Source organism: Sceloporus occidentalis, unplaced genomic scaffold, assembly GCF_023333645.1.
Source record: "Sceloporus occidentalis isolate IW3139 unplaced genomic scaffold, rSceOcc1.0.p SCAF_1, whole genome shotgun sequence".
Taxonomy (NCBI): Eukaryota; Metazoa; Chordata; class Lepidosauria; order Squamata; family Phrynosomatidae; genus Sceloporus; species Sceloporus occidentalis.
The window spans coordinates 43,572,807-43,597,136 of record NW_028316981.1 but is presented as its reverse complement, the minus strand read 5'-3'; the positions used below and the strand labels follow the sequence as shown (position 1 = coordinate 43,597,136).

The 24,330-nt window shown below is 42.0% G+C and overlaps 1 protein-coding gene across 6 annotated transcripts in view; it reads right to left on the bottom strand.

Annotated features, from left to right (window-relative positions):
• Positions 1-24,330, bottom strand: part of LOC149321341 (contactin-4-like) — a 700,468-nt gene that overhangs the window by 145,811 nt on the left and 530,327 nt on the right. For all 6 annotated transcript variants that reach the window (XM_089519801.1, XM_089519827.1, XM_089519837.1 and 3 more), the window contains 2 exons: positions 21,523-21,659; positions 19,675-19,804 (listed from right to left, as the gene is read on the bottom strand). In XM_089519801.1, coding sequence (XP_089375927.1) covers positions 19,675-19,804; positions 21,523-21,659 — 267 coding nt within the window. The remainder of the gene's footprint in view (positions 1-19,674; positions 19,805-21,522; positions 21,660-24,330) is intronic.

Here is a 24,330-nt window from a genome sequence, read left to right as displayed (position 1 = left end):
AACACAAAATTGCTTGGTAGACTGGAGACATATAGTTATTGAACATTCAATGGCAAACATGGGATTCTAGATAGTAGGACAGAAGGATATTATATAAAAGCACTACAATCAAGCCTGCATTAAAAAGACAGATGCATTACTAGACAATTTATCTGCTTAATCCAAAATAGGATGCATTATTGTATGTGAGTTCTAATTAAAACATGGCTTTTAAAAACACAGTGATTAAAGCAACCTTCTTGACATTAACACATTTGCTGGACAGCAGGGCTTCAGCTTCATGATTACCTTTTAATACATTTAGGAGATATATGCAGTTTATGTTCAGTTTTAGGGGTTTTGGCACTTGTTCAACATTTTGAGGAAGAAAATGTATTTCTACTTCATTCTGGTTATTTTAATTGCTGTAGCTACAGAGGATGAAGGTTTCTGAGGCAATATTTCAAAGAGGTAGTATTTCAAAGCTCTTCAGCACCACCATCTACATGAAAAGAACTGGATCTTCCTTCATCATTTTTTTTTTTTTTTTGCTGTTATTTGCTACCAGGTCAACTTTCCCTTATGGTGACCTTAATGAAAGAACTCCACGAGCCCTGATGATCAACTGCCCTGCTCAGGTCTTGCAAACTTAGCCCCTTGGCTTCCATGATTGAATCGATCAACCTGCTTTCCTCTTTTCTTATTGCCTTTCATGTAACCAAAAATTATTATCTTTTCCAGTGTGTCCCATTGTCTCATGATATGTCCAAAGTACAGTAATCCCAGTTTAGCCATCTTGGCTTCTGGTGAGACTTCAGGCTTGACTTGCTTGAGGACATGTTCATTTGTCTTATCTGCAGACCTCTCCAGCAAAACAATAGGTTGAATCCAGCGTTGCCCTTCCAGGAAAGGAAGAACTTCTTCAGTTCGTAGAAAAGCTTTTGATCCATTGGAGCCTTTGGAGGACAGAAGAAATGGACCCGATTTATAATGATTTCCCCTTCACTCACAACTGGCCACCCAACTCCATTTCCATATTACTGAAGAGTGTTCCTTCCAGTATCACATTTTCAGTAGCACAGTGAGCTTAGCAGTCTGAAGCTTGCAATAATAATAATAATAACAACAACAACAATAATTTTAAAAATTGACTGTTAACTCCCATAAGAGAGATTGCCCCATGAGTGGTATTTCTTCAAATTAACTCACAGAAGTTATACGTGCAATTTCTCTAACAGTTCACAGATAATGAATAAATACTTCCTGTTCAACCAGCCAATTAACAAGGCTTCCCAACATTCTCTTCTCTTTATTAAGCCTCTTAATCAGGGCTCATGAATGGACCTTGCTTTATGGCCAATGATGGTACTTCTGGGATTTCATCATGCCTATTCGAATGTAGCAATGACTGTGTCAGGGAGTCCGGCTGCATCTGTATTCCATCTTCCTGGAAATCACGGCCGCCTCGCTGCGTGGCAGGCCGTTTTGCCGAAGAATCGGCAGAAAACTACAAGCCCCAGAATGCTCTGGGGCTTGCCCGGCTCCCTATTGGTGCGCGGGGCGGAAGGGGCGGCCCCTTCCGCCCCGCGACGCTCTGGGAGCCGGACTTTGTGGTGAGGGACTTCCGGTCCTCCAGGGCAGCTCATTGGTTGGGCTGCCCTGGGGGAGGAGCCCCGCACTGCATGTTGGAGGGGGTGGGGCCTAGGCCTTTATTAGGCCGTGTTGTTGGCCCTGTCCCCTCAGTCGGCGCTTGGCTTCGCACGGAGCGGAGCCAAGAAGGAAGGGAGGAAGACTGGAGTAGCTTCCTCCTGAGTCTTTCCTCCCTTCCTTGGAGCCGGCCGGGGCCGGGGTAAGTGGGGCGGTGTGGTGGGGGCGGTTGGTCCTCCCCCATCCCCGTTCCACTGGGGCCATTAGCCCCGGTCCGCGGCTCCGTCGCCGACGGACCCAGTGGGGGGGTCCTTGTGGCCGGTTGAGGCCTGGCCTGCGGGCGCGGCGGCCATCTTTTCTTTCCCCTCTGGGGATTTTGGCCCTCCTGCCGTTTTAGTTTTGGCGGGAAAAATTCCGCCATTTTGTTTTGGCGGGAAAATCCGCCATTTTGTTTTGGCGGGAAAATCCGCCATCAATTTAGGCACTATCCTCTGTGCTGCTATTGCCAGGTCTTGCTTTTAATTTTAGTCTTTGCAAGCTTTGTTCTTTTGTTTAGACTATAGGACATTGCTTGTTGTGGTGCCTCTGTCCAGTATTATAATAATGCCTCCTAAAAAGTCCAGGTCTGGCAGGGGCCAGAGCTCAGGAGCTGTGCAGCGGCTCAGATTGTCGGTCCCTCCACATGTTGGGACAGGTCCCAGAGACATCTCTCCCAGCTCTAGCAGTGAGTCTGGGGAGAGGCATCGGCCTCCTTCTAGACCACCTGGGGACACATTGACGCAGCCAGATGGGGCTACTGGTTTGTCGGGCGAATCTTTGGCTGTACTGTCAAGATCCATTGCTGAGCTCATTCAGAAAGCTACTACCTCTAGCCAGCTTGCCAGCTCTTCGGCATCTGCGACACGTGAGCCTCAGTTATCCGGACGTCAGGTTCCCAGATCATCGGTTCCTGCATCGACATCTACGGGCGGTCAAGGCTCCAGTTCATCGGTTCCTGCATCCCGACATCGCGTCCGGCAGGTGTCCAGTTCGTCCAGCTCATCGAGCTCGAGTTCGTCCTCCACGTCATCAGCTGAGCGTCGGAAGGAGAAGAAACGTAAACGCAAGGCCAAGAGGAGACGTCGCAGAGCGCGTCGAGAGGGAGTTCTTCAGCCTGACGTGGAAGGTGGAAATCCTCATGGGGTGCCTTTTGGGAGGGACGGTTTTTGGGTTGAGCATGCTTTGGTTCCTGGTTTGCCCAAGTGGGCCATCAAAAAGAGGGCTTGGCGCCCAGGTCTTCAGGGTGTGTGGGTGGATCCGCGTGCAGCGGATTTTCCTATTTGCTCTCCTGGAGAGCGTCCTCCTGGTGCACATTTATCGAAGAAAGTGCGCAAGAATATCCTGAAGGGTTGCTATGTAGACGTTTTTACCCTTCTTCAACCTAAAGGAAAAGATGCTGTGGCTGTCACTTCAACAAAGGCTAGTAAGCACGAGCCAAAGGCAGTTCCTGCTGAGCCCACCTTTTCCAATTGGTTAGAGGGCTTTGTTATCTTCAAGGCTGTGGTTTCCATGGCCTTCCCTGAACGTGCTTGGCATTTGGACAGCCATTTTTTGAATGTTCTGCGTGCAAGGACATTCGCAGGTGATGCTGCTGCCATTGCCTACGATGCGGCCTTTCGTCAACATGCATCGCAGAATTCACGGGAGCGTTGGGACTTGCTCCATAACGAAATTTGGCTGCTAGAGGTGGGCACCCTTGCTAGGTTCAAGGGCCCACAGAAAGGACAGGTCAAGAAGGACGCAAAATTATCTTGTTGGGACTATAATGCTGGACGTTGTTCTCGCACAAATTGTAAATTTGAACATTGTTGTAGCAGTTGTAGAGGGTCTCATCCTAGGTCATCGTGTTCCCGCCCTGCTCCAGCTGCTCAGCCCTTTCGAGCTGGGCGCCCTGCCTCCGCGACCACCGGCAAACGAGAAAGTTCAGGGGGCCCAGATGCCGGTGCTGCAGGGGGCCAAAAATGAACAGGTCGCTAAGGTTTCAACCCAGGTATCAGCCATGGCTTTTACGCCCGTAAATACCAGTGCTCTTCTCCCTTTATTGTCAGCATACTCTAATAAGCAAGCTGCTTCTTATTTGGCTGATGGTTTTTCCTTTGGATTTAGGATCCCGGTTCAAGCCCCACTTTCGCATCATTTTCCTAATAATTTGTTGTCTGCTAGATCCATGCCTGAGGTTCTTAGGGCCAAGATCAACAAGGAAATACAGGCGGGACGCGTGGCCGGTCCCTTTGATGTTCCCCCTTTTGATAATCTTCATATTTCTCCCCTTGGTGTGGTGCCTAAGAAAGCACCTGGGGAATTTAGAATCATTCATCACCTTTCTTACCCTCCAGGGTCTTCGGTGAATGATGCGATCCCAGAGGAGTTGTGTTCCGTCAAATATGCTTCCTTTGATCATGCGGTCCGACTTGTTCGGGCGTGTGGAAAGGGTGCACTTATGGCCAAGTGCGATATTCAGTCGGCCTTTAGACTCCTTCCGGTTCATCCTGAAGATTTCAAATTTTTAGGCTTCCAGTTCGAAGAAAAATTTTATTTTTGACATGGCCATGCCTATGGGCTGCTCTATCAGCTGTGCAGCCTTTGAGTCTTTTAGCACCTTTTTGGAATGGGAGTTAAAACGCAGGGCCTCTTCCCCTTTGGTTACCCACTATCTGGATGATTTTATGTTTGTGGGTCCTGAAAACTCCTCCAAGTGTTCTGATTTGTTAAATGCCTTCACTGGGTTGGCAGCTGAGGTTGGGGTTCCCCTGGCAGCAGATAAGACGGAAGGCCCTGCTACGGCTATGTCTTTTTTAGGTATTCATTTGGATTCTGTTAAGGGCTTTTCCTCTTTGCCTCAAGAAAAGGTTGCCAACCTGTGTGGTTTGTTGGACCATGCCTTGGCTGCTTCTAAGCTTAAGTTAAAACAAGTTCAGTCTTTACTGGGGCATCTGAACTTTGCTTGCAAAGTGGTGGCTCCTGGTAGAGCCTTTTGTGCCAGGCTTGCTAGATCTCTGGCTGGCCCCACGCTTTTGCATCATCACGTTCGCATTACCAGACAAATCAAAGAGGACCTGAGAATCTGGTTACAAATTTTAAATGGCTTTAATGGTATTGCCATCTGGCAAAAATCTTGGTGTCTAGAAGATAAATTGCAAGTTCACTCTGATGCTGCTGGAAGCATCGGTTTTGGTGTTTATTTTCAAGGCCATTGGTGTGCCGAAAAATGGCCTGCAGAGTGGCATGGGTCAGATATCTTAAGAGATATGACCTTCCTGGAGCTTTTTCCCATTGTTGTAGCAGTCATCATTTGGTGTGCCGAATTTTCCAACAAAAAGGTGTGTTTTTGGTGCGACAACCAAGCTGTGGTGGCTGTCCTTAATAAGCAAACCTCTAAATCCACTAGGGTCATGGGTTTGGTCAGGAAATTTGTTTTGTGTTGCTTGGTTAATAATATTTCTTTCACAGCTCGACATGTCCCAGGATTAAAAAATGATATTGCTGATGCGATTTCTCGATTCCAGGTTCAGCGGTTTCGTCTGTTGGCCCCAGAGGCAGATCTTCGACCTACCCAGTTTCCGGTGTCCATGTGGGAGGTTGGATGTCTGAAATAATACAAGGCATTTTGGGTTCCATTGCTCCATCTACTTTTAAGAGCTATAAGAATGCTTTAAAGAAACTCTTTCAGTTTTTTGGTGAATCAGCTTTACAGCCTTGTTGGCCGGTTACCACAGAAGTGGTTTTGCAATTTTTGGTTTGGCTTAGGCACAATAACATTGCTCCCAAAACTATGGCCATTCATCTCGCTGGCATTTCTTTCTTTTCAAAGGCAGGAGGTTTTTGTGACCCTTGCGCTTCTTTTCTGGTAAAAAGGGCTGTCGAAGGATGGAGAAGAGCTCATGCGATTACTAACGATGTACGTCGCCCTATATGTTTTCAATTGTTATGCAAGCTGTATATGCATTTACCTGTTGTTTGTTCATCTCGTTTTGAAATCAAACTGTTTCGTGCAGCATTTACAGTGGCTTTCTTTGGTGCCTTCAGATTGGGAGAATTGGTGGCTGGGTCCAAGAGCGATGTGTCAGGGCGGGCGTTGGGTGCCTCTGACATCACTTATTTAAAGCACGGTGTTTCTTTTACGGTTCGCCGGTCCAAGTGCGACCAATTGGGAGCTGGTCAGACTGTGGTGTTATATCGCTTACATGGCTCACCTGTCTGTGCTGTTAAGGCCCTTCGATCTTATTGGAAGATTCGGCCTATAGGTTTGGATTTGCTTTTTGTTCATTTGGATGGATCACCGCTTACCAGATACCAATTTGTTTCGGTGCTAAGAATGACTTTAAAAAATTTGGGGCTCCCAGCTGAGAAATTCGGAGGTCATTCTTTTCGCATAGGCGCTGCTACGGCTGCTTCCAGGGCAGGCTTGCCCGCGCAGGACATCCAAAAAATCGGAAGGTGGAGATCTAAGGCCTACGCTGGTTATGTTCGTCCGCACTTGGACCTATGCACTAATCATTAGCATCGCTCTTGGCAGGGTTGGCGGTAGGCCTTCGGTGTAGGCCTTTTGTGGCGGCAGCATAGGCCAGGATCGGCACGGTGTAGGTACCAGGGCCATGGTGCTCTGGTCTGGGAGTCACTAGGTACCCGGGGGCGAATTGGACAGGCGTATGGCCATTGCGGGGGCCATAACGCGGGTGCGCCTCCCGGTGACTAGGGGCTTAGTGAATATGTGAACGCATGGCATGGTTTGCGGTCAATTTGTGTTCCTTAGCCCCTAGGTCATCCCAAGCGCCTGGTGGGTGCCAGGTTGGTTAATCAGACAACATCGGGTTGTTTGATTTCGCAGATCCTGACCTCATGCTTTGTGCCAACCCATACCAATGGCTTGCTAATAAAGTTGTGGCCTTTCTTCCAAGCTGGTGTTGTGTGGTTTTTTGCAGCAGCATCTAAGGCAAATCACGGCCGCCTCGCTGCGTGGCAGGCCGTTTTGCCGAAGAATCGGCAGAAAACTACAAGCCCCAGAATGCTCTGGGGCTTGCCCGGCTCCCTATTGGTGCGCGGGGCAGAAGGGGCGGCCCCTTCCGCCCCGCGACGCTCTGGGAGCCGGACTTTGTGGTGAGGGACTTCCGGTCCTCCAGGGCAGCTCATTGGTTGGGCTGCCCTGGGGGAGGAGCCCCGCACTGCACGTTGGAGGGGGCGGGGCCTAGGCCTTTATTAGGCCGTGTTGTTGGCCCTGTCCCCTCAGTCGGCGCTTGGCTTCGCACGGAGCGGAGCCAAGAAGGAAGGGAGGAAGACTGGAGTAGCTTCCCCCGCCCAACCACCGCTGTCTTGTGGGTTTTTTGTCACAACTTTGGGCGGCAGCATAGGCCAGGATCGGCACGGTGTAGGTACCAGGGCCATGGTGCTCTGGTCTGGGAGTCACTAGGTACCCGGGGGCGAATTGGACAGGCGTATGGCCATTGCGGGGGCCATAACGCGGGTGCGCCTCCCGGTGACTAGGGGCTTAGTGAATATGTGAACGCATGGCATGGTTTGCGGTCAATTTGTGTTCCTTAGCCCCTAGGTCATCCCAAGCGCCTGGTGGGTGCCAGGTTGGTTAATCAGACAACATCGGGTTGTTTGATTTCGCAGATCCTGACCTCATGCTTTGTGCCAACCCATACCAATGGCTTGCTAATAAAGTTGTGGCCTTTCTTCCAAGCTGGTGTTGTGTGGTTTTTTGCAGCAGCATCTAAGGCAATCAAACTGAGAAAGTTAGTGGAGAAGTGATGCTTCATTTCAGCTTGGAGGAGAGTAAAGTGGCAGAAACATCTAGCTTGTGTGTTCGGTTTTTCAGGACATACTGCAGCATTTGCACACTTCTTGTGAAACACTGTATTAGGTAAGCTTAAATTGTTTTGTGTTATCAACTTTTTTACAATCTATTTCAGGCTACCAATGAAAGCCCTAAATTTTATTCATAGGTCTCTTGACAGAGAGCTGCAAAGTACTTCCAGTGCCACTGTCCAAGTGTGTCTTGTAGGTATAAACTCAGCAGGATTTTGTTCAGACCATGGACCAGTGTTATAGGATGTGAGCAAAGACTGTTCAGAGAGAGCATGATCTTCAGTATGGTACATGATACTTTGAACAAATTTCAAGCATAAGATCTGATGGTTACAAGTCTGAAAATGAGTTAGTAAGGAGGTACATTATTAATTGCAAAGTCTGTCTTTAGCAGATAGTTTCTGGCAGGTGTCATAGTTATCCAGGTTCATGTTAAGCAACTGAGCTGCTCTGCAACTTCCATATGCACTCTGCTTTGTTGTCAGAATGTGTTGCTGAGGAGTGAGTTCTTTATTCTACAGAGGAATGTTGGAGTTTGCCACCTTCTCAGCTTCAGCTGCCAATCAGAGCATACTCTTTGGTTCAAAGCTGTTTTTAAAAATCTCCATAAAATGCAGTTATGGAAACATGGAGATTAGAGGAATGGTTCCACCTTTTCTCTTTTTCTCAGAGATACACATATTGGATAAAAGGAAGGAAGCAGACTAATAATAAAGTATGCCTCTCAAAACAGTTGGCTAACCCAGATTTCTACTGATCATTCTAATGTGATTCTGAGCATGACTTCAGCATGGTTGGCCTTTCACTATGACAATGCTAAAGGCTCGACACTCCTGCTGCCAAGGTGGAAACAGAACAGCCAGTGACAGATTAATGATGAGAAATATGAAGGATGGGGGGGAAAGCACAACAAATAGCTACAGAAAGAGATGGAGAATCAAACTGAATATGCACAGACTTCTTATACACTTTTTAAAACATTATTTCTGTGAAGACTGCAGTCTTGCTCAAAGGTTAAACAGAGGCACAGGGCCAAAGATCAAATAACGATGACATCCAAAAATAATGTTTGTGGGTTTTTTTTTAAAAGATAGCCCTCCTCTCATGAACAGAATCCTGTTTATCACACACAGAAAGGATTTCCCTCAATTTTTTTTTTTTGGGGGGGGAAGGTCTTTCAACTTATCAGTATCACACATTACAGAGAAGTATATAGGGTGATCCCCAAACTCTTGTTCTGCTGATGATTCCACGTATCTTCCTTCTGCCAGTGGAACCAACAGGAAGGTAAGCAAGGTTTGGATAACAGAGCTTGTGAGCAGGAAGTGCTGCTTTGTTAGTGGATGTCTGCTAGGGCAATACTGGATTTAAGCTAGAGTTATAAAAATGATCACAGAGAGAGTCTAATTGATGCCAGACAAAAAGAAAAGAACAAAAAGAATGCAGCACAGATCAGCAGTGTTTTTTTTTCTTTCTTTTTTTTAAAAAAATGTTTCTTGATCAGGAAACAGCTTGTCTGCAAAAAATAAAATAAATATAAAAATAAACAATAAACTAGCAAACAACAAAAAAGATGTGTTCTTTCTTTCTGCATTTATTTTTACAGGTATACCTTTCCCTGATTTTTTTGAAAAACACCCACAGTGTTTGAATCTGTGCAATCTTTTAATCTTTTTGGAGTCTTTCTTTTCATAGATGTTTTACATTATGGTTTTCATGCCTTTATGCACAATCTACATGAAGTCTGAAAGTAAATGTTAGGACCCATAGAATCATACACACTTTACAAGGTACATCTGAAGATGCAAAAGCTTTGATGAGGGCTAGAAGGATACAGTGCTTGTCCCTTATTTGCTATGATCATACATTGCTTTTTCTCTCTCTGCTCAATAACTTATTTCAACAACCATATCCTTAGTGCTGTTGTCTGGAAGTAATGTCATGGTTTACATCTTTTCAGTATTTAATCCTTTTTTTTGTTTTCTTTCAATGGGAACAAAAACTAACTTGACTATCACATTTTCTATCATGACATGCAACTGATGGGAATATGTTGCTTATTATTCAGAGAATTTGAGCTGGATGAGGGCCAATAAATTGAGGCTGAAGTCAGGGGCTCTCTGTATTGCTGGTTTGGGCATTGGATAAATGACCTGTCCTGGATGGTGTTACACCCATCCCAGAAGAACAGGTGCATGTTTTTCCTAAATTGGTCTCATTTCAAACGGAATCTGTAGCTCAGATTACCTAGGTCTACTTCAATTGGTCCACCAGCTACAGGAATCTTGGACAGGAATAACCTAGCCACAGTAGCTAATGCACTGGTAACTTTCCAGTTTGCTCACTGTAATACTGTATACATGGGGATTGCCTTGAATATGATGCAGCAGCAGCAAGACAGTTGACTAGAGTACCATACAGGAAAGAATGTCACTCTGGTTTTAAAGGAAATGGATTGGTTACCAATACACTTCTGAGAAGTGAGCTTTGCGAGAAGGGCCTTCCTCTGTCTCCCATTAACAGATACAATATACTTTCAAAGGACATGGGCAAAGGCTATCTCTGGTGCAGTTCTCTCCTCTTGGAGGTTAACTTCATTTTGGGACCAAATTAAATATCTCTTTATGAAAGCCTTTAAGCCTGTGAATTTATTCCAAAATATAGAGGTACATGGTTTTAATATGTTCTAACACTTTAGACTCTTAATTGTTTAATAAGTTTTAAAGCTGCCTAACTTCTTCTTCTTCTTCTTCTTCTTCTTCTTCTTATTATTATTATTATTATTATTATTATGCTTTATTTATATAGTGCTGTACATTTGCACAGGGCTGTACATACAAACAATAAAATAGATAAGAATAAACCTGTCCATGGCATATTATTTTAAATTGTTTTAAGCTGCCTGTTTTGGGGCACTGCAGAGGTTGGTACTCTTTTCCTCCCTCTGCTGTGCCTAATGTCTCCATGGGCTTACTATACAACTGCTGGAGACCCCCTGCCCAACAGTCATTTTGTGCCTCATGGGAAGTGGGCAAGATCAGAGAAGCACCTGGCTATGTCTCCATAGTGGTGTTGAGACCGTTGTGGGAATCCTGCAGTGTTGATGTAATCATTTTGCATCTGGATATAGGGGAGATAGCCAAATGCTTCTCTTATCCTGCCCTCTGCCCATGAGACATAGAATAGCTGGAGGAGGTCTCCATTAGGCTGTACAGTATATTCAGGGGAATGGTATATGCCTCAACCTAGGACACGTCTATATACAGAAATACTATTGTATGCTGAGACATGTAGGATCGCAGTCCTTGCATATACTCTAGTCAGTCCAATACAAGTGGAAAAAACTAAGGATGTTGATTTTATACTACAATTTATAATTCTTAGCAGACTTGCACAGTAGCTGCTTTGTAGACTAAAGAATCTTTAATTGCCTTTTTTTTTTAAAAAAAGAACATTTTAGCAAAAGTTAATATGCACAATAAATCTTGCCACTTTGAATCTTAATTTGTTGAACTTCATTGTTCTTTTTTCCAGCAGTAGCACTAGACATATGGGACTTTTGCCCATCTGCAAGCATCTGTCCTTATTGATAAAAGTGACCAACAAAGAAAAATGCTCAGAAAATATCTTGAACTATCTTCTTTAGAAGAAATGGCAATTAAGCTATTGAACATTCTCTTTGAAACATCAAAAACAATATTATCTAATCACAAACTGTATCCATTCTTTTGGAAAAAGAAACCTTTCTATTGATTCCCAGGTTTGTTTCACATAAAAGCTTTCTTAAAGCAGTACAACTGAGCAAAACAGTACTTCACAAGCTTCTGCTAAAAGCCAAAAGAATGATAGCACAGCAAGAAAGCCAGGAATGGGGTCATTTTGAGTTCTTCTCATTTTGGAAGCATTTATATCTGATCTGAAGACAAGATATTGGCAACAATTTTCTGCAGAATTATTCAGGAGTGGCTTACAAACAACTTCAATGTGTTTTGTTCTACTTATGGGGAAGTGAGGAAAAAAGAAATGTACTTATACAATATGACTTAAATGTGTGTGTGTTTTACAACAACACAACTGCAAGCACCCATTGTGTAGCTGAAGCTTGCATACAACTGAAGCATGCAGGTACTGATTTCTATTAAAATGTCTATGTGCTATGTACTACGGAGAGTCAGTGTGGTGTAGTGATTTGGTTATTGGACTAGGACTCTGGGGATCAGGGTCTGTATCCCCACTCAGCCATGGAAACCCATTGGGTGATCTTGGGCAACTCACATTCTGTCATCCTCAGAGGTGGCAATGTCCATAGTAAGTTTGCCTTAATATTGCCATATGTTGGAAGTGACTTGAAGGCACACAACAACAGCAACAACAAGATCAACAATAAAACTATGGAATTACAAGCCCAAGACTTGCATCTGTACATAAAACAAATTTGCCAGGGCCACCTGTAAAGCAACCTTCCTATAACATCCTGAATAATATGCATGTAACTGGGCTGATCTATCATAAGCATTTTTAAAAAAGGTAATAAAATCTTTGTGCGAATGTGTTGGGTTTTTATCCCAGCGTGCAGAATTATCACCGTACTGCCAAGATCCAGATATAACCATCTCTTCCTCTCTCACATGCACACACAGATATGCACACACCTACTGTTAGTGGAGAGCTTGGAAAAGTTATTTTTTAGACAACAACATGCAGAATCTTCCAGGCAGCAAGGGTATTTCTAGGGATTCTGGAAGTTGCATTCCAAAAAGCAATGTTTCCAAGCTCTCTCTAAGTCTAGAAGACTCAATGGTATGTTTTAATGAAACTTAGGCAGGGACACCCTCAGTGCCATTAAAGTGGCTCACATGGGATTGTTGTGTTGTTGTTTGATTTCAAGTAATTTCTGACTTAAGGGGAGCCTATCACAAGATTTTCTTGGTAACATTTGTTCAGAGGGGATTTGCTTTTGATTTCCTCATCTGTCGTATAAAATATCTTAGTAGTGGCATACTGCTAGCACCTATTATGTGTCATGCAAATCACACACTGAATGGGCAATGGGACAGTGGTGCCACAGGTCCTGATCATACACAACATAGGAGATTATCACACTGCCTTTTTGTCCTTTTGACCTGACCTAGGCACAGGCTGAAACCTTTTAAGCATAGATTCTATCACTCGCTGCTGTGTCCAGATTGGAGACATCCCATGCCCGATCATAGCATACCATGCCCGACCGATCCAGACTTCTCCCGAACTTTGGAAATAACGGGAAAGTCCAGTTTTTCCAAAAAGTGCTGGAGAAGTCTGGATTGGGTATGGGATGCGCCTGACCTAGACATGGAAGCGTGCAATAGAATCCATGCTTAAAAGGTTTCAGCCAGTGCCTAGGTTGGGAGGGAAGGGCAAAATTTAAAAAGCTGCTGGTTTTCTCTGCTTTGCGTTTTGATTAACTTCGTGTTATTTCACTTGGGCAGTCTCCTAGTATGATACTCTCCCCGAATTTGCAAATTTCGTTTAAATTCGAATGTACTTTAAATCTCATTTAACTCCCATTTTCCAGTTATTTTCCTGCAGGATGTCGCTAGTGTGACAAACTCCTAAGTGGTGGCTAAGGTAAGAAATAATCTTAATAGCAGTAGTTAATGTAAACTAATCATCACATCTCTTTGAAATAAATGTTCACACCAGTGTACTGTAGCATAGTTTTTAAAGTTATTGTAAATTAGATAACAAATGTAGATATATGGCAAACTTTCCATAAAGAATTATGGCAATACACATATTTGCCTTCTTTTGTGTTTTTATCTCCTTTGGAACCCCTTCTTACTGCTAGCATATCTTTCATACTTAAGTTTCTTATGCTAATGTAGCTCTAACCAAGTAGAATCTTTGAGAACATCCCATGATAGCTTGATAACTTCAGACCAATGGCAGACTAGCATTTCTGCATAATTCTTGCCCTGAGTGAACAGCTTTTTTCTGTTTAAATAAGAGTGAGCCCCACAATCTAGAAGATGCTTCCACTGTGGGAATGTTACCCATGCTGCTTCATATAAATTTTGGTATAAATGATAACCCTTAATGACCCCTAGATGAACTCTAATAGCCTGTCCACCATTGCCAGCAAGGCATGAGGACATGTACACACACCCCTGAGGGGCACCCACATTATCATATCTAGAGAGTCGCATAAGAGGATTATCATAGGACCAGGAAGAGCAAATGTTTGCCTTGCCTGAGGCTCTTGCCCCTTCCCAGGTCTGTTGTCCGAGCAGCTTAAGACCAGTAAGACAATCAGACAGGGACATCCAGGTGAAAAGCAAGTAATTAAACACCTTTGTTCTCACCATCAAGCACCTTTAGCAGAAGCAAGATTTTGCCTATAAATATCACCAGATTTGCCTGTTCAGGGGGCCAGTCTGGATTTCAGGGGGAAGCTATGTCCCTTTGAATCCTGGCTCCTGGCCAGACATTCCATGGCTGAGCCTCATGCCATCCTCATCATACTCCATTTGGATTCCTGGAGGGAGTCTACATTCTGTTATGTATCACCCCAGTGATGCCTAAAATCCTATTCCATGCTAACTCCTGCTTTTCCTGAGCCTTGAATGCATGTGTGTGTGTATGTGCAGTGAATGTGTTTCCCCTATTTCAATAAATTAGACATCTAGTTATTAAAGTCTGTCTCAGCTCTATTTATTGGGATCCCCTGGTCTACTCCGTATACACATCGGGAGACGATTCTGCAAGGGCCGTCGTAGCAGGCCCTCCTCTTGCAATATTTGAGCTAATAACAATAATAATAAAAATTCCCCTATGGACCCTTGGCTACAGGAAGTAGTGAGGTTTTAAACCCCTTTCCTCTCAGTGTGGTCCTGATGTGGATTTGGCTTTCACAACAGCAATTTGCATCACTCCAAAAAGGAATCTGGTAAATAGAGACTTCACAATTGCAGACAAGAGCCAGGTTAATTTTTGCCTAATCTTTCCAAAGACCCTGTCAAGATGTAAAGTCGAAGGCTCTGAAGATGCCAGCCACAGATGCTGGCGAAATGTCAGAAAGAAACTCTGCTAGAACATGGCCACATAGCCCAAAAAACCCACAAAAAACCCTGTCAAGAGTTTACAGGGAGGGGGAATTGAAATACTACTGCTATGACCACCACCACTATCACCACCACCACCACTACTACTACAAAAAAAATCACAAAAGCTATAACCTATCTGCTTTAATTTCAGTACTTAATTCTTTAATTTCTGTGATTATGGTTGAATGATCTAAATGTTAACCTTACTCTCCAAGGTGATGGCAAGACAGATAAAGAGAAATACAGTCAACTAATGCACACAGTATTTTAAAGTAATCCATTGAAGAATACACAAAGCAATGACAGAAGACAGGTGATTAGAGTGAATCACATCCTAGCTGATGGTATGCTAATTTTATATATTTTTTATAGTTATATATCATGACTTTTTAGAGAGCTATATAAAAGCTGAGGATGTTTCAAAATGTGACAGCAACTGATGTAGAAGGCCACCTAGTCTAGATCTCAGTTGCCTCAATGGTAAAGCCGGGAATAACTGTGATAGCCAAGCACATTGTTTGTTCCCAGCCACTAGTAATCAGAGGTACTCTACTTCTGAACAAAACCACTTATTTTAGTTAATGTAATGTAAAGCCATTGTTAGACATATTATTGAACGGAACCCCACAGGAGCTCTAATCCATTGAATTTTTCCAATAGATCCTCTTGAGAATTCATTAAATTGCATATTGCATAAAAGTCCAAGGAAACATGCAGTCATCACTATATTCTGTGGTGATAAATTATGTAAATTAATTAGGAATTACATCTGGCTGGTCAGCAAACACATGCCTTGTTTTTGGCCACAGGGTAAATTTCAGAAAATCCCATTTCCAAGATACAGCGATGCAGTCTTCTTCAACATGACATCCTCTAGAGATTGCAGACTTCATTTCTCATAATTACAAGAAAGTTAAGGACAATGGCAATTTAGTCCAAAACACCCAAAGCACTATAGGTCAAGTAAGACTGCCCTAACGTATTTAGGTTATATGAGATTCCTCTCTTTTCCAAGCTTCCAAGAGTCAGTGTCCTTGTGAGGAATGACTATTTCAGACTTTACATGCTTTGTCATATCTGTTTATTTATCAGGTAAACCCGGAGTTGAAGCAAATAGGTACACAGGAAGGTGATGTCACAGCTAAAGCAAACACAGTTTAACACACAACAGAACATCTAGCAGTCTTTAGTGACCCCTTCATGCTAGCCATTTCTAGAGACCATAACATATTTTTTTTCATTTCCCATCAGTTCATGAACAGCTTCTTTTAATTCCCACCATACTTGCTTATAGGGCTTATGATGCACTTTGTATAGAAGGTTAATAAACTGCAGTTAATGGCCAGTAATAGTCACTATTGCTTATCATCTAGAATGAGGGGGATGTCTCTCAATTTGGCCCCAAAGAATAAACAAAATCCATAATAGGGCATAGATCTGTGTGGGATATTCATCACTTGCAGAATAAATAGTATTGCAATCACCACCCATTTTTGAAGAACTATTCAGTCAATGTATCCACAACTGGAATGTACTCTGCTATCAGATCTTCTCTTATTTTCTCTCAAAACTCACAACCTGTTACAGGAGGTTGGTGACAGTAATAAGAAAGGGAGAGAAGGTTTGGATTCCTTGCTCTGGCACATTAACCAGCTATATTTTTAATGCAATAATCTGTGGTGCTAAACACTACACTTCCTAGAATTTAAAAGGTTATATCACCCTACCTCCCAAATCACTACAATGTGGGGATGTTGTACAAGCAATGGGTATATTCTAATTACTGCATGGAAAACTGGTCATTTAGGAAAGTCCCAGCTACGTTTGAAGCTAGACAAGTGGGTTACATATAGACTGTTGTTGTTGTTGTTGTGTGCCTACAAGTTGTTTCTGACTTATAGCCACCCTAAGGTAAATCTATCAAAGGGTTTTCTGGGGCTGAGAGTGTATGACTCACGCAAGATCACCCAATGTGTTTCCATGGCTGAGTGGGAAACTGAACCCTAATCTCTAGGGTTGTAGTCCAGTGCTCAAACCACTGCACCATGCTGGCTCTCTACAAATAGATCAGAAGTGGGCAAATATGCCTCATGAGCCCCTCAAGACCATTCCTTAGCCACTTCATGGTCCCCCTGCAAACAAACAAAAACCTTGAAAAAAATCCTGGTTTTTGTGCTGGGGTCATTGCAACCCCAGCCAACCCAAATCTACTCCATGAAATCTTAAATCCCATAAAACCAGGACAGGAACTTTTAGTTTTTATTTTCCCATTTGTGCAGCCTGGTGTGCCATGCTGTGCATGCCCTGTTTTGTTTTTTAAAGAGCCCTCCCCCAGAATTTCCAAAGAACATCTGAGAATAGAGGTTTAAGAGACAATGTAAACCACTTCTATAAAGCTAGAACATCTTAGCCACTTTAGGCAATACAACATGCTCTATTTACACACAAAGGATTATTGATGTCAACATTTTCCATAGATAGTAAGTACTAACACTATCATTTTAATTAGTGGTTTTCACATAATGTTCTGTGAACTTTGTGGACATTTGTCAGGGGTTCCTTAAATAGGAATGTTAAGAATTTAATTTGGTTCTTATTTTGAGACAAACTGATCTAATTTGCTCTTCCCAAAGAAATGTGTAGACTGAAATGTAGCTATCTTTTCAGTTCTGTATGTCTTCAAATTTTATAATGCAGCATTCAGTTTTAAAAATGTACTGATGTGCATACAAATGCATATGTTAGTCTAAAATGTGCATTCAACTGAAAACTAAGTGAGTATGAACATGTACATTTTAAATGAAATGTCATTTCATGCAGGTTTTTAAAATGTACATTAATGCAGACATGGGGCAGAATGGGCTTACAAATGTGCACATGTGAAACACACAAAGACCAAAAGGAAGGAAGGAAAACCAGCTATCCCTCAAAGACCAAAAGGAAGGTAGGACCCACCCATTCCTACATCTTCTCAAGAAGATCCATAATGCCAACTGCACATTCTTGAACAGCAGTTTGTTCTTCATTACCCATATGCTCCCGCTATGTGCCTTCAAAGGTTGTAGTGGCTGTATAATACCACATACAATCCCATCATACAGGCTGAAAATGATTCCCAGAAAAGGGATAGAAGAGAAATTTATTTTTGATAAGAATTTCCCAAAAATCAATAAATGCATTTATATTTTGGGGGGAAAGAATGTGAGAGCAAAGTTTTAAAATCAAATCTGGGAAAACTAATAAAACTAATAAATTTGTCCACTAAGAGGTTCTAACCCCTGATTCTGCAAACTTTGAATTTTAACTCCCAGATGTCCTAGCCATCTATCTACTGGGTAATAATAATAATAATTTGTTTTATTTATATACCGCTATTCCAAAGATCATAGCGATGAACAGCAAGTAAGCTAATTAGCAAGTAAGCTAATTTGCCCCCAACAGTCTGGGTACTAATTTTAGCGACCTCGGAAGGATGCAAGCCTGAGTCGAGCTTGGGCCCTTTTGCTGGTCTTGCACTTGCAACCTTGTGGTTTTGAGTGAATGGCTGCAGTACAGGCATTTAACCACTGCGCCACCAGGGCTCCATAAGAGGATTCTGGGAAGTATAGTCCATCTACTGGGGGCCCAGGTTAGTGAGGCAGGTCCATAGCTCTGATTACTTAGTTTTTAAAAGTTTTGATTTGAATCCCTGCACATTCAACCACATTCATGCTGAATTAGGACTGATGACCCTATTTTATTATTTTATTTTATTTTATACCCTAGCCAAGCATATCTGGGCAACAATCTGTGAGACGTGAATTGCAACAGTTTCTGGCTTCTGATTGTTTAATTGTAGCAACAATAACAACATTATAAATTTAGTACTGAAACAAATAAGTATAAGTTGTTTGCATGAAAGGACTGTGAACTCAGACATGAAACAGAAAACAGCTTTCCAAACTCAAAGAAATCATGGTCTGTCAGTTTCCATGAGCCAGCATGGTCTTGTGGTTTTAGTGTTGGACTATGAGTCTGGAAATCAAAGTTCAATTCCTCACTCAGTCATGGAAATCTATTGGGTGACTTTGGGTGAGTCACTTACTCTAAGTCCCAGAAAACCCTGTGATAGGTTTGCTTTAGGGTGAGCATAAGTCGGAAACAACTTGACAGCACATAACAACTATCAGCTTACAGTTATTCATGCTTGCTGGTGGAGCTTAGAATTATATTAAAGAAAAAAGAAAAGAAAAGGGCAGGTCTTAAGAAACTGAAGTCTGCCCAACCATGCCCTAATTCTGCATAATTATTTGTAAAATACACAGGTTCCCTGGAAGACAGAGCAATATAGGGTGACTGGAGCAGGGGAGGCAGTGGATTTGTTGTTGCTGAGGTGGTGAATGCACCTTTCGTTTTACAGCTGCTTTTCCCTCTGTTGTTCCAATTTATGTGAGACCTTCCTAGTGCTGCACCCTAATGTAACAGAGATTCATAAAACGACAAGAATGGACTGGCCACTCCCATAGCAACAGATTCACCAGGTGCCTCTGTCATGAAGCGATCCCTTTCTCATTCACATCAAAAACATAGCCATGTTTGCCTGGAAAATCAATATGCAAAGGGATCTTGCAGCACCTTTGAGATTACCTAAAATAAAAAAAGTTAGTAGCATGAGCTTTCATAGGCTTGAGCCTGCTTCCTCAGAACTAAAAACACATCTGATAGATCTAAAAAGATGGATCTGAGGAAGTAGGCTCAAGTCAACTTCTATTTTTCAGTTAGTCACAAAGGTATTACAAAATCCCTTTCATTCACGTCTACTTTCTCTCAGCATGGGACTCACCAAAACATCACTTTCATACTTCCCCACCCGCCAGAGGAGTATGATGTTTAAAGAACTAGAATTGTCTATTCCCTTGCAAATATGAGGTATATAGCTCTTTTTTTCCATATACATGGACAGTTGTTATGAAATGGGCATTGGAAGGGCTCAAGCATGTTTGAGTGGGCATGTTACAAGATAGGGAGGATACATATTTAACAGAAAGAAATATAACTTATTTGCAGACTTCACTGGGGGCACCAAATAGAACTAAGACCAACAGATTTTTCACAAGTTGTTAAAATAAAGGGAGCCCACCGATTACGCTCAGTTCCGCACTGATATAGATGGCGCCGTATCTGTTTTCTGCTACACACTGGTACATGCCGGTGTCTGACAGGCTCACGTTGGTTATGGTGAGTGTGCCGTGTTCTATCTGAATTCTTTCCTGCAAAATAACAAATTAATAAATTTAAATACATAAAGGAAACTTGGCTCAGAATGTATACATTCCTTCAAAAATATCATTATTTTAACATGGCAGTCAGGGGAGGAGATCAAAACCAAAGCTGCAAAGGGTTACAATATGTGATGTGATGTATTTTATTTGTGATCTAAATTAATGTTCTCTTAAATGCTAAATAGTAAAATAAAACTACAATATAATAGTTGATAAATGCCATTTAAAATGGAGCTCTCTTGCTTGACTTCTCATTGACTGAACATCTGAACCATTTAGATTAATAACCCCTTCAAGGAGATAAACTAGAATCCCAAAACTGCTTCTGTCCTATTCTGTATTATGGCCTAAGACAGTCAGGGAAGTTGTTCAGAACATTTGCAGCAACAGAACTATTAGCTTTCAGCTCCCTTGAAGGTTAATGGGGAAAGTAATCACATTCAGTGGTGCAATGCAATTGTATGCAGTTCACCCCAACAGAATAAAACACCCTAAAGATGTAAATGTTAATCATTTAACGATCCTTACTTTAGTCTAATGTGATTTAAGTTCAGGACCATCTGCTAGTGACCAGCATGAAGCAAGTGGAATTAGCATGTGGAACAAGAGACCCTGCAATCATTTTTCAGCCTAAGGATATGGAACTCATGCTATCCATTTTAAAAAGTACAGCAATGTATTTCCCTACTCAACAGGAGTTTGACCCTATTTTAACAACCAAACACATAACTAATATAATATAAAATGTGATTGGCTCTCTCCTTGGCTGCAGGGTTGCAGTGCAATGTTTCCACAATTGTTACAGCTTGAGCAAATCTAGGCACCAGTACTGTCCCTCTTCAAAGTGCAGGTGAAAAAGGCTGCTTAACTCTGAAAATGGAGAAAAATTTGCTTAGTATTTTGCCTACACAATCGAGACAATCAAGACCTGAAAGGATCCCCTCTGGTAAGACTGAAATAGAGCAGGTACCTATGAGATATTTCCTCCTTTTCCATAGATCATTAATCTTTAGGCAATTCATTCTGCCACTGCTAATGGTAGGTCAACTCTCTTGTTGCTGATGCCTGCAGAGGTCTGGAGAAGTGGAATGAGGTTACTGATACAGACCAGAGGGCTTGTTTACATACTTTAAAGCTCCATTTAAAAAAAAGAAAAACTCAGAAACAAGAGAGGGACAGGTGTGTTTTATAGCCTAAGTAACCCATTCAGCCTTTTCATAGTTCACACTTAACTTGGTTTTTGTTATAGCTTGGCTTTTTGTTGAAAAATATGCAGCGATTTTATGAACTCTTCATCTCATCTTGAATATATCCTCTGGAAATGAGTCCCTCAGCTTCCAAGTTCCACTTGATTCAGAGAAATGCTTGTCAAAGGTAGAAAATGGCACTTAAATGCCTAACTTTTATTGAGTGTTGGTAGGGAATTAAGTGCCTGAGGGTAATTTCTGCCTTTGAAAAGCGTGGCTTGAAGTGTCATTGTTTTAACTACAAGGAAAGCTCAAGGTGATTCTGTGACATTCACTCAGCAGGGAAGGAAGTCTGCAATGGGACAGATGGAATTTTAAGGCTACATGATTTCATCAATTTCTTTTTCAACAGCAATAAACTATAGAGACATGAAAAGGTCACAACATCAGAGCAAATCCTTTCAAGTCAGTCCCTAAACTCAAAGCACCAAGGACACCAAGCCAAAACATTGCTCATACCTGAGGGAGAATCAGTTCACCATCCTTCAACCAGCTGTAAGAAGGCTTTGGTCTCCCATTTGCCTTACACTCCCAGTGGATGCTTTCCTCTATAGCCACATGGGCATCACTTATTTTTTGAACCCAGTTGGGAGGAGCTGCAATGAAGACGGTAACAATTTTAAAGCAAGAATTTCTGTATGCCATTAACCATTAAATGCATTCATAAAATAAACATGCTTTCAGGAATAAAACAGATTGCCTGCAAATATTAACATCATCAACAATAGCTATCTTTTGGGGCAGGGTTTATTTGTATTAAGAAAATTCAGCTTCTGAACTCCTGTACTTATTCATCAAGAAAGAATCCTTAGTACTTTCAATAAGGTGCATTTTATAAGATTCTTTGGAGAAAAAAAACATATCTGCCAACATGGAAAACCAGTAGAGGTCTGCAATGTATATATGCTTACTATGAATAATGATTTGCTAGAATTGAGTGCAAAATAAAATGTACCATCCAGATATGAAATATGCTGTATCTAAAACTTTCCCCCTTGCAATTTTCATGACATAGATTCCAGAAGGGTTTCAAGTTGAAAGAAAATACACAAAATAGAGCTGACTAATTTGCTTTTTATACTATAATCCAACAAAGCACCATAACTACTATGCATATTACTTTCATCACCCTCAAGTGAGTAATATTATCTATATCAAAAATGTATAGGAATTAATTTGCAGTGAAAAGAATAAGCTTGAAGCAGAAAGGGTACCTATGTAGGAAAGACTAGTTAGATGCAATATAATGCTATAAAACAAGGGGACACTTGGGCCCTCCAGATAATAATAATAATAATAATAATAATAATAATACTTTATTCTTATATACCGCTATTCCTTTTTCAAGATCATAGCGGTGTACACGTTAAAGACAGTATAAAAACAGCAAAAAACAGCATTAAAACATCAAATAACAATCTAAAAACATATAATAAAACATAATAAATAAATAATAAATAATAAATGAAGATGTTGTCGGATTGCAGCTTCCATCAACCCAGGATATGCTAGCAAGGGCTGATGGGCATTTTGCTACCCATGCTAATCGTTCTTTTTTACTGCCCCTAAATCAACTACTGTCATCCTATGCACATTAACCTGGGAGTGAGTCCTTCTCAATGTGATCTAGTCCTGAATAGAAATACACAGCACTGCATGGCAGTCTGTGGCAGGTTTTTTTTAAAACCTATAGTTTTTAGTGTTCCTTCTATGGCGTTCCATTTTATAAAATGTAAGAAATCAACTTGCAAATTTTCAGAAAATTTGTAATTGTGTCCCGGACATTGTATTCATTCAGCCAGGACCAGCATGAGACTGAGTGAGGCAGTTGTCTGAAATGGCAGGTGCTGGAAGTGGTAAACTGGGCTGTGTTGAACATAGAGAGTCTGTACTACTCTAGCGATATGATAGTAATGGCAGATCTCCACAGTGGCAGTGCCTCAGTTCCTGAAACACCCCATTTCCCCTTGGAGACTATAGGCATTGAGATTTTCTATGTTTGCCTCCCCCAAAAACATGGAAAGAGTTTTTGTCTGGCTTCATATTGCATGAGATGTATATGCAACTTGCCAAAACAATTACTTCTGCCCTTACTTGGTATGTCCTTGGCAGCACTGCCTATGCCTAACCCATAACACCCAGGGAAAAAGATGGTGACAGAACTAGTCAGAAGAAAGCCTCTGGAAGAAGAGCAAGCTGCAAGACATTCTCTTTTTAGAAAGGTCCTGCAGTGCATCACACAAGAGAAACCATTAGTATTAGCCCTACTATTGCAATTACCACTGACTCCCACCCACAGCTGGCCTGTTAGCCAAAAACATGGGGAAACCTGGGTTTCCCACCAACAGTGACAGCATCTTGTTGGTATTGGGGGAGAAATTATTAGCTTCACATGAGGCTTATGAGAGATTGGGTAATTTAAAGGAATTTCCCCCCTTTCTAACTGCAGGGAGACTCCGTTTTTGATTAATACAATGACTTTTATTTAGAAATGTGCAGAGATGCATGCAGACACACAAAATCAATGCAACTTCAGGAATCATACAGTGTTAACAGAAAGAAAGGCGTGAAAGGTCTGATAGCAAGAATCGGGAACTAATGGGAGTGATAATTACCAGTCCTGAAGAGGGGGTTTCATGGAAGATGGACTGGGCCTCTCAGTGTCTGAAGGAGACATAGGGTATTAGAGAGTCCCTCTGAGCACACACGAGGTTAGAGATGGGACTGATATTTATATCTGATTTCTTAGCCTTGAGGGATATTTAGTGTTATCCTGAAATGTAATAAAGATCTCATGGTCTTCCAATGGAATGGACAATAGGATTCTAGAACAAATGAGGGTTTTGAACTTTGAAAATGAACATGAACTTTGTTTTGAACTTTGGAGTGACAAAACATTGATAGGATTTGAGACAACCCCTGGACAGTTGGAGAGAAAGGGTTGAACAAGGACACAGCCTGGGATGAGAAGGAAATATGGTTAGCAATGAGATTTGCTCAGTCCCTATTACAAGAGGATATGCGAGAAGCCTGGAGGAGGAGGGAATAATCTGCAAACCCATTTAGCCTTTATTTAGTGCTATCTAGTTCTTCCACATGTCTTTGGGCCAGTGTGTTTTCCCATGTGAAACTTCCTATTGTTTTTGGAAGAGGTCATTCACTCTGCTGCACCATCTTCATAGCTACCTCTGGTGGGAACATGGGAAAGGGCTTTCTCAATGGCTTCTCCCAGACTCTGGAATTCCCTGATGCCTCACTACTATTCTT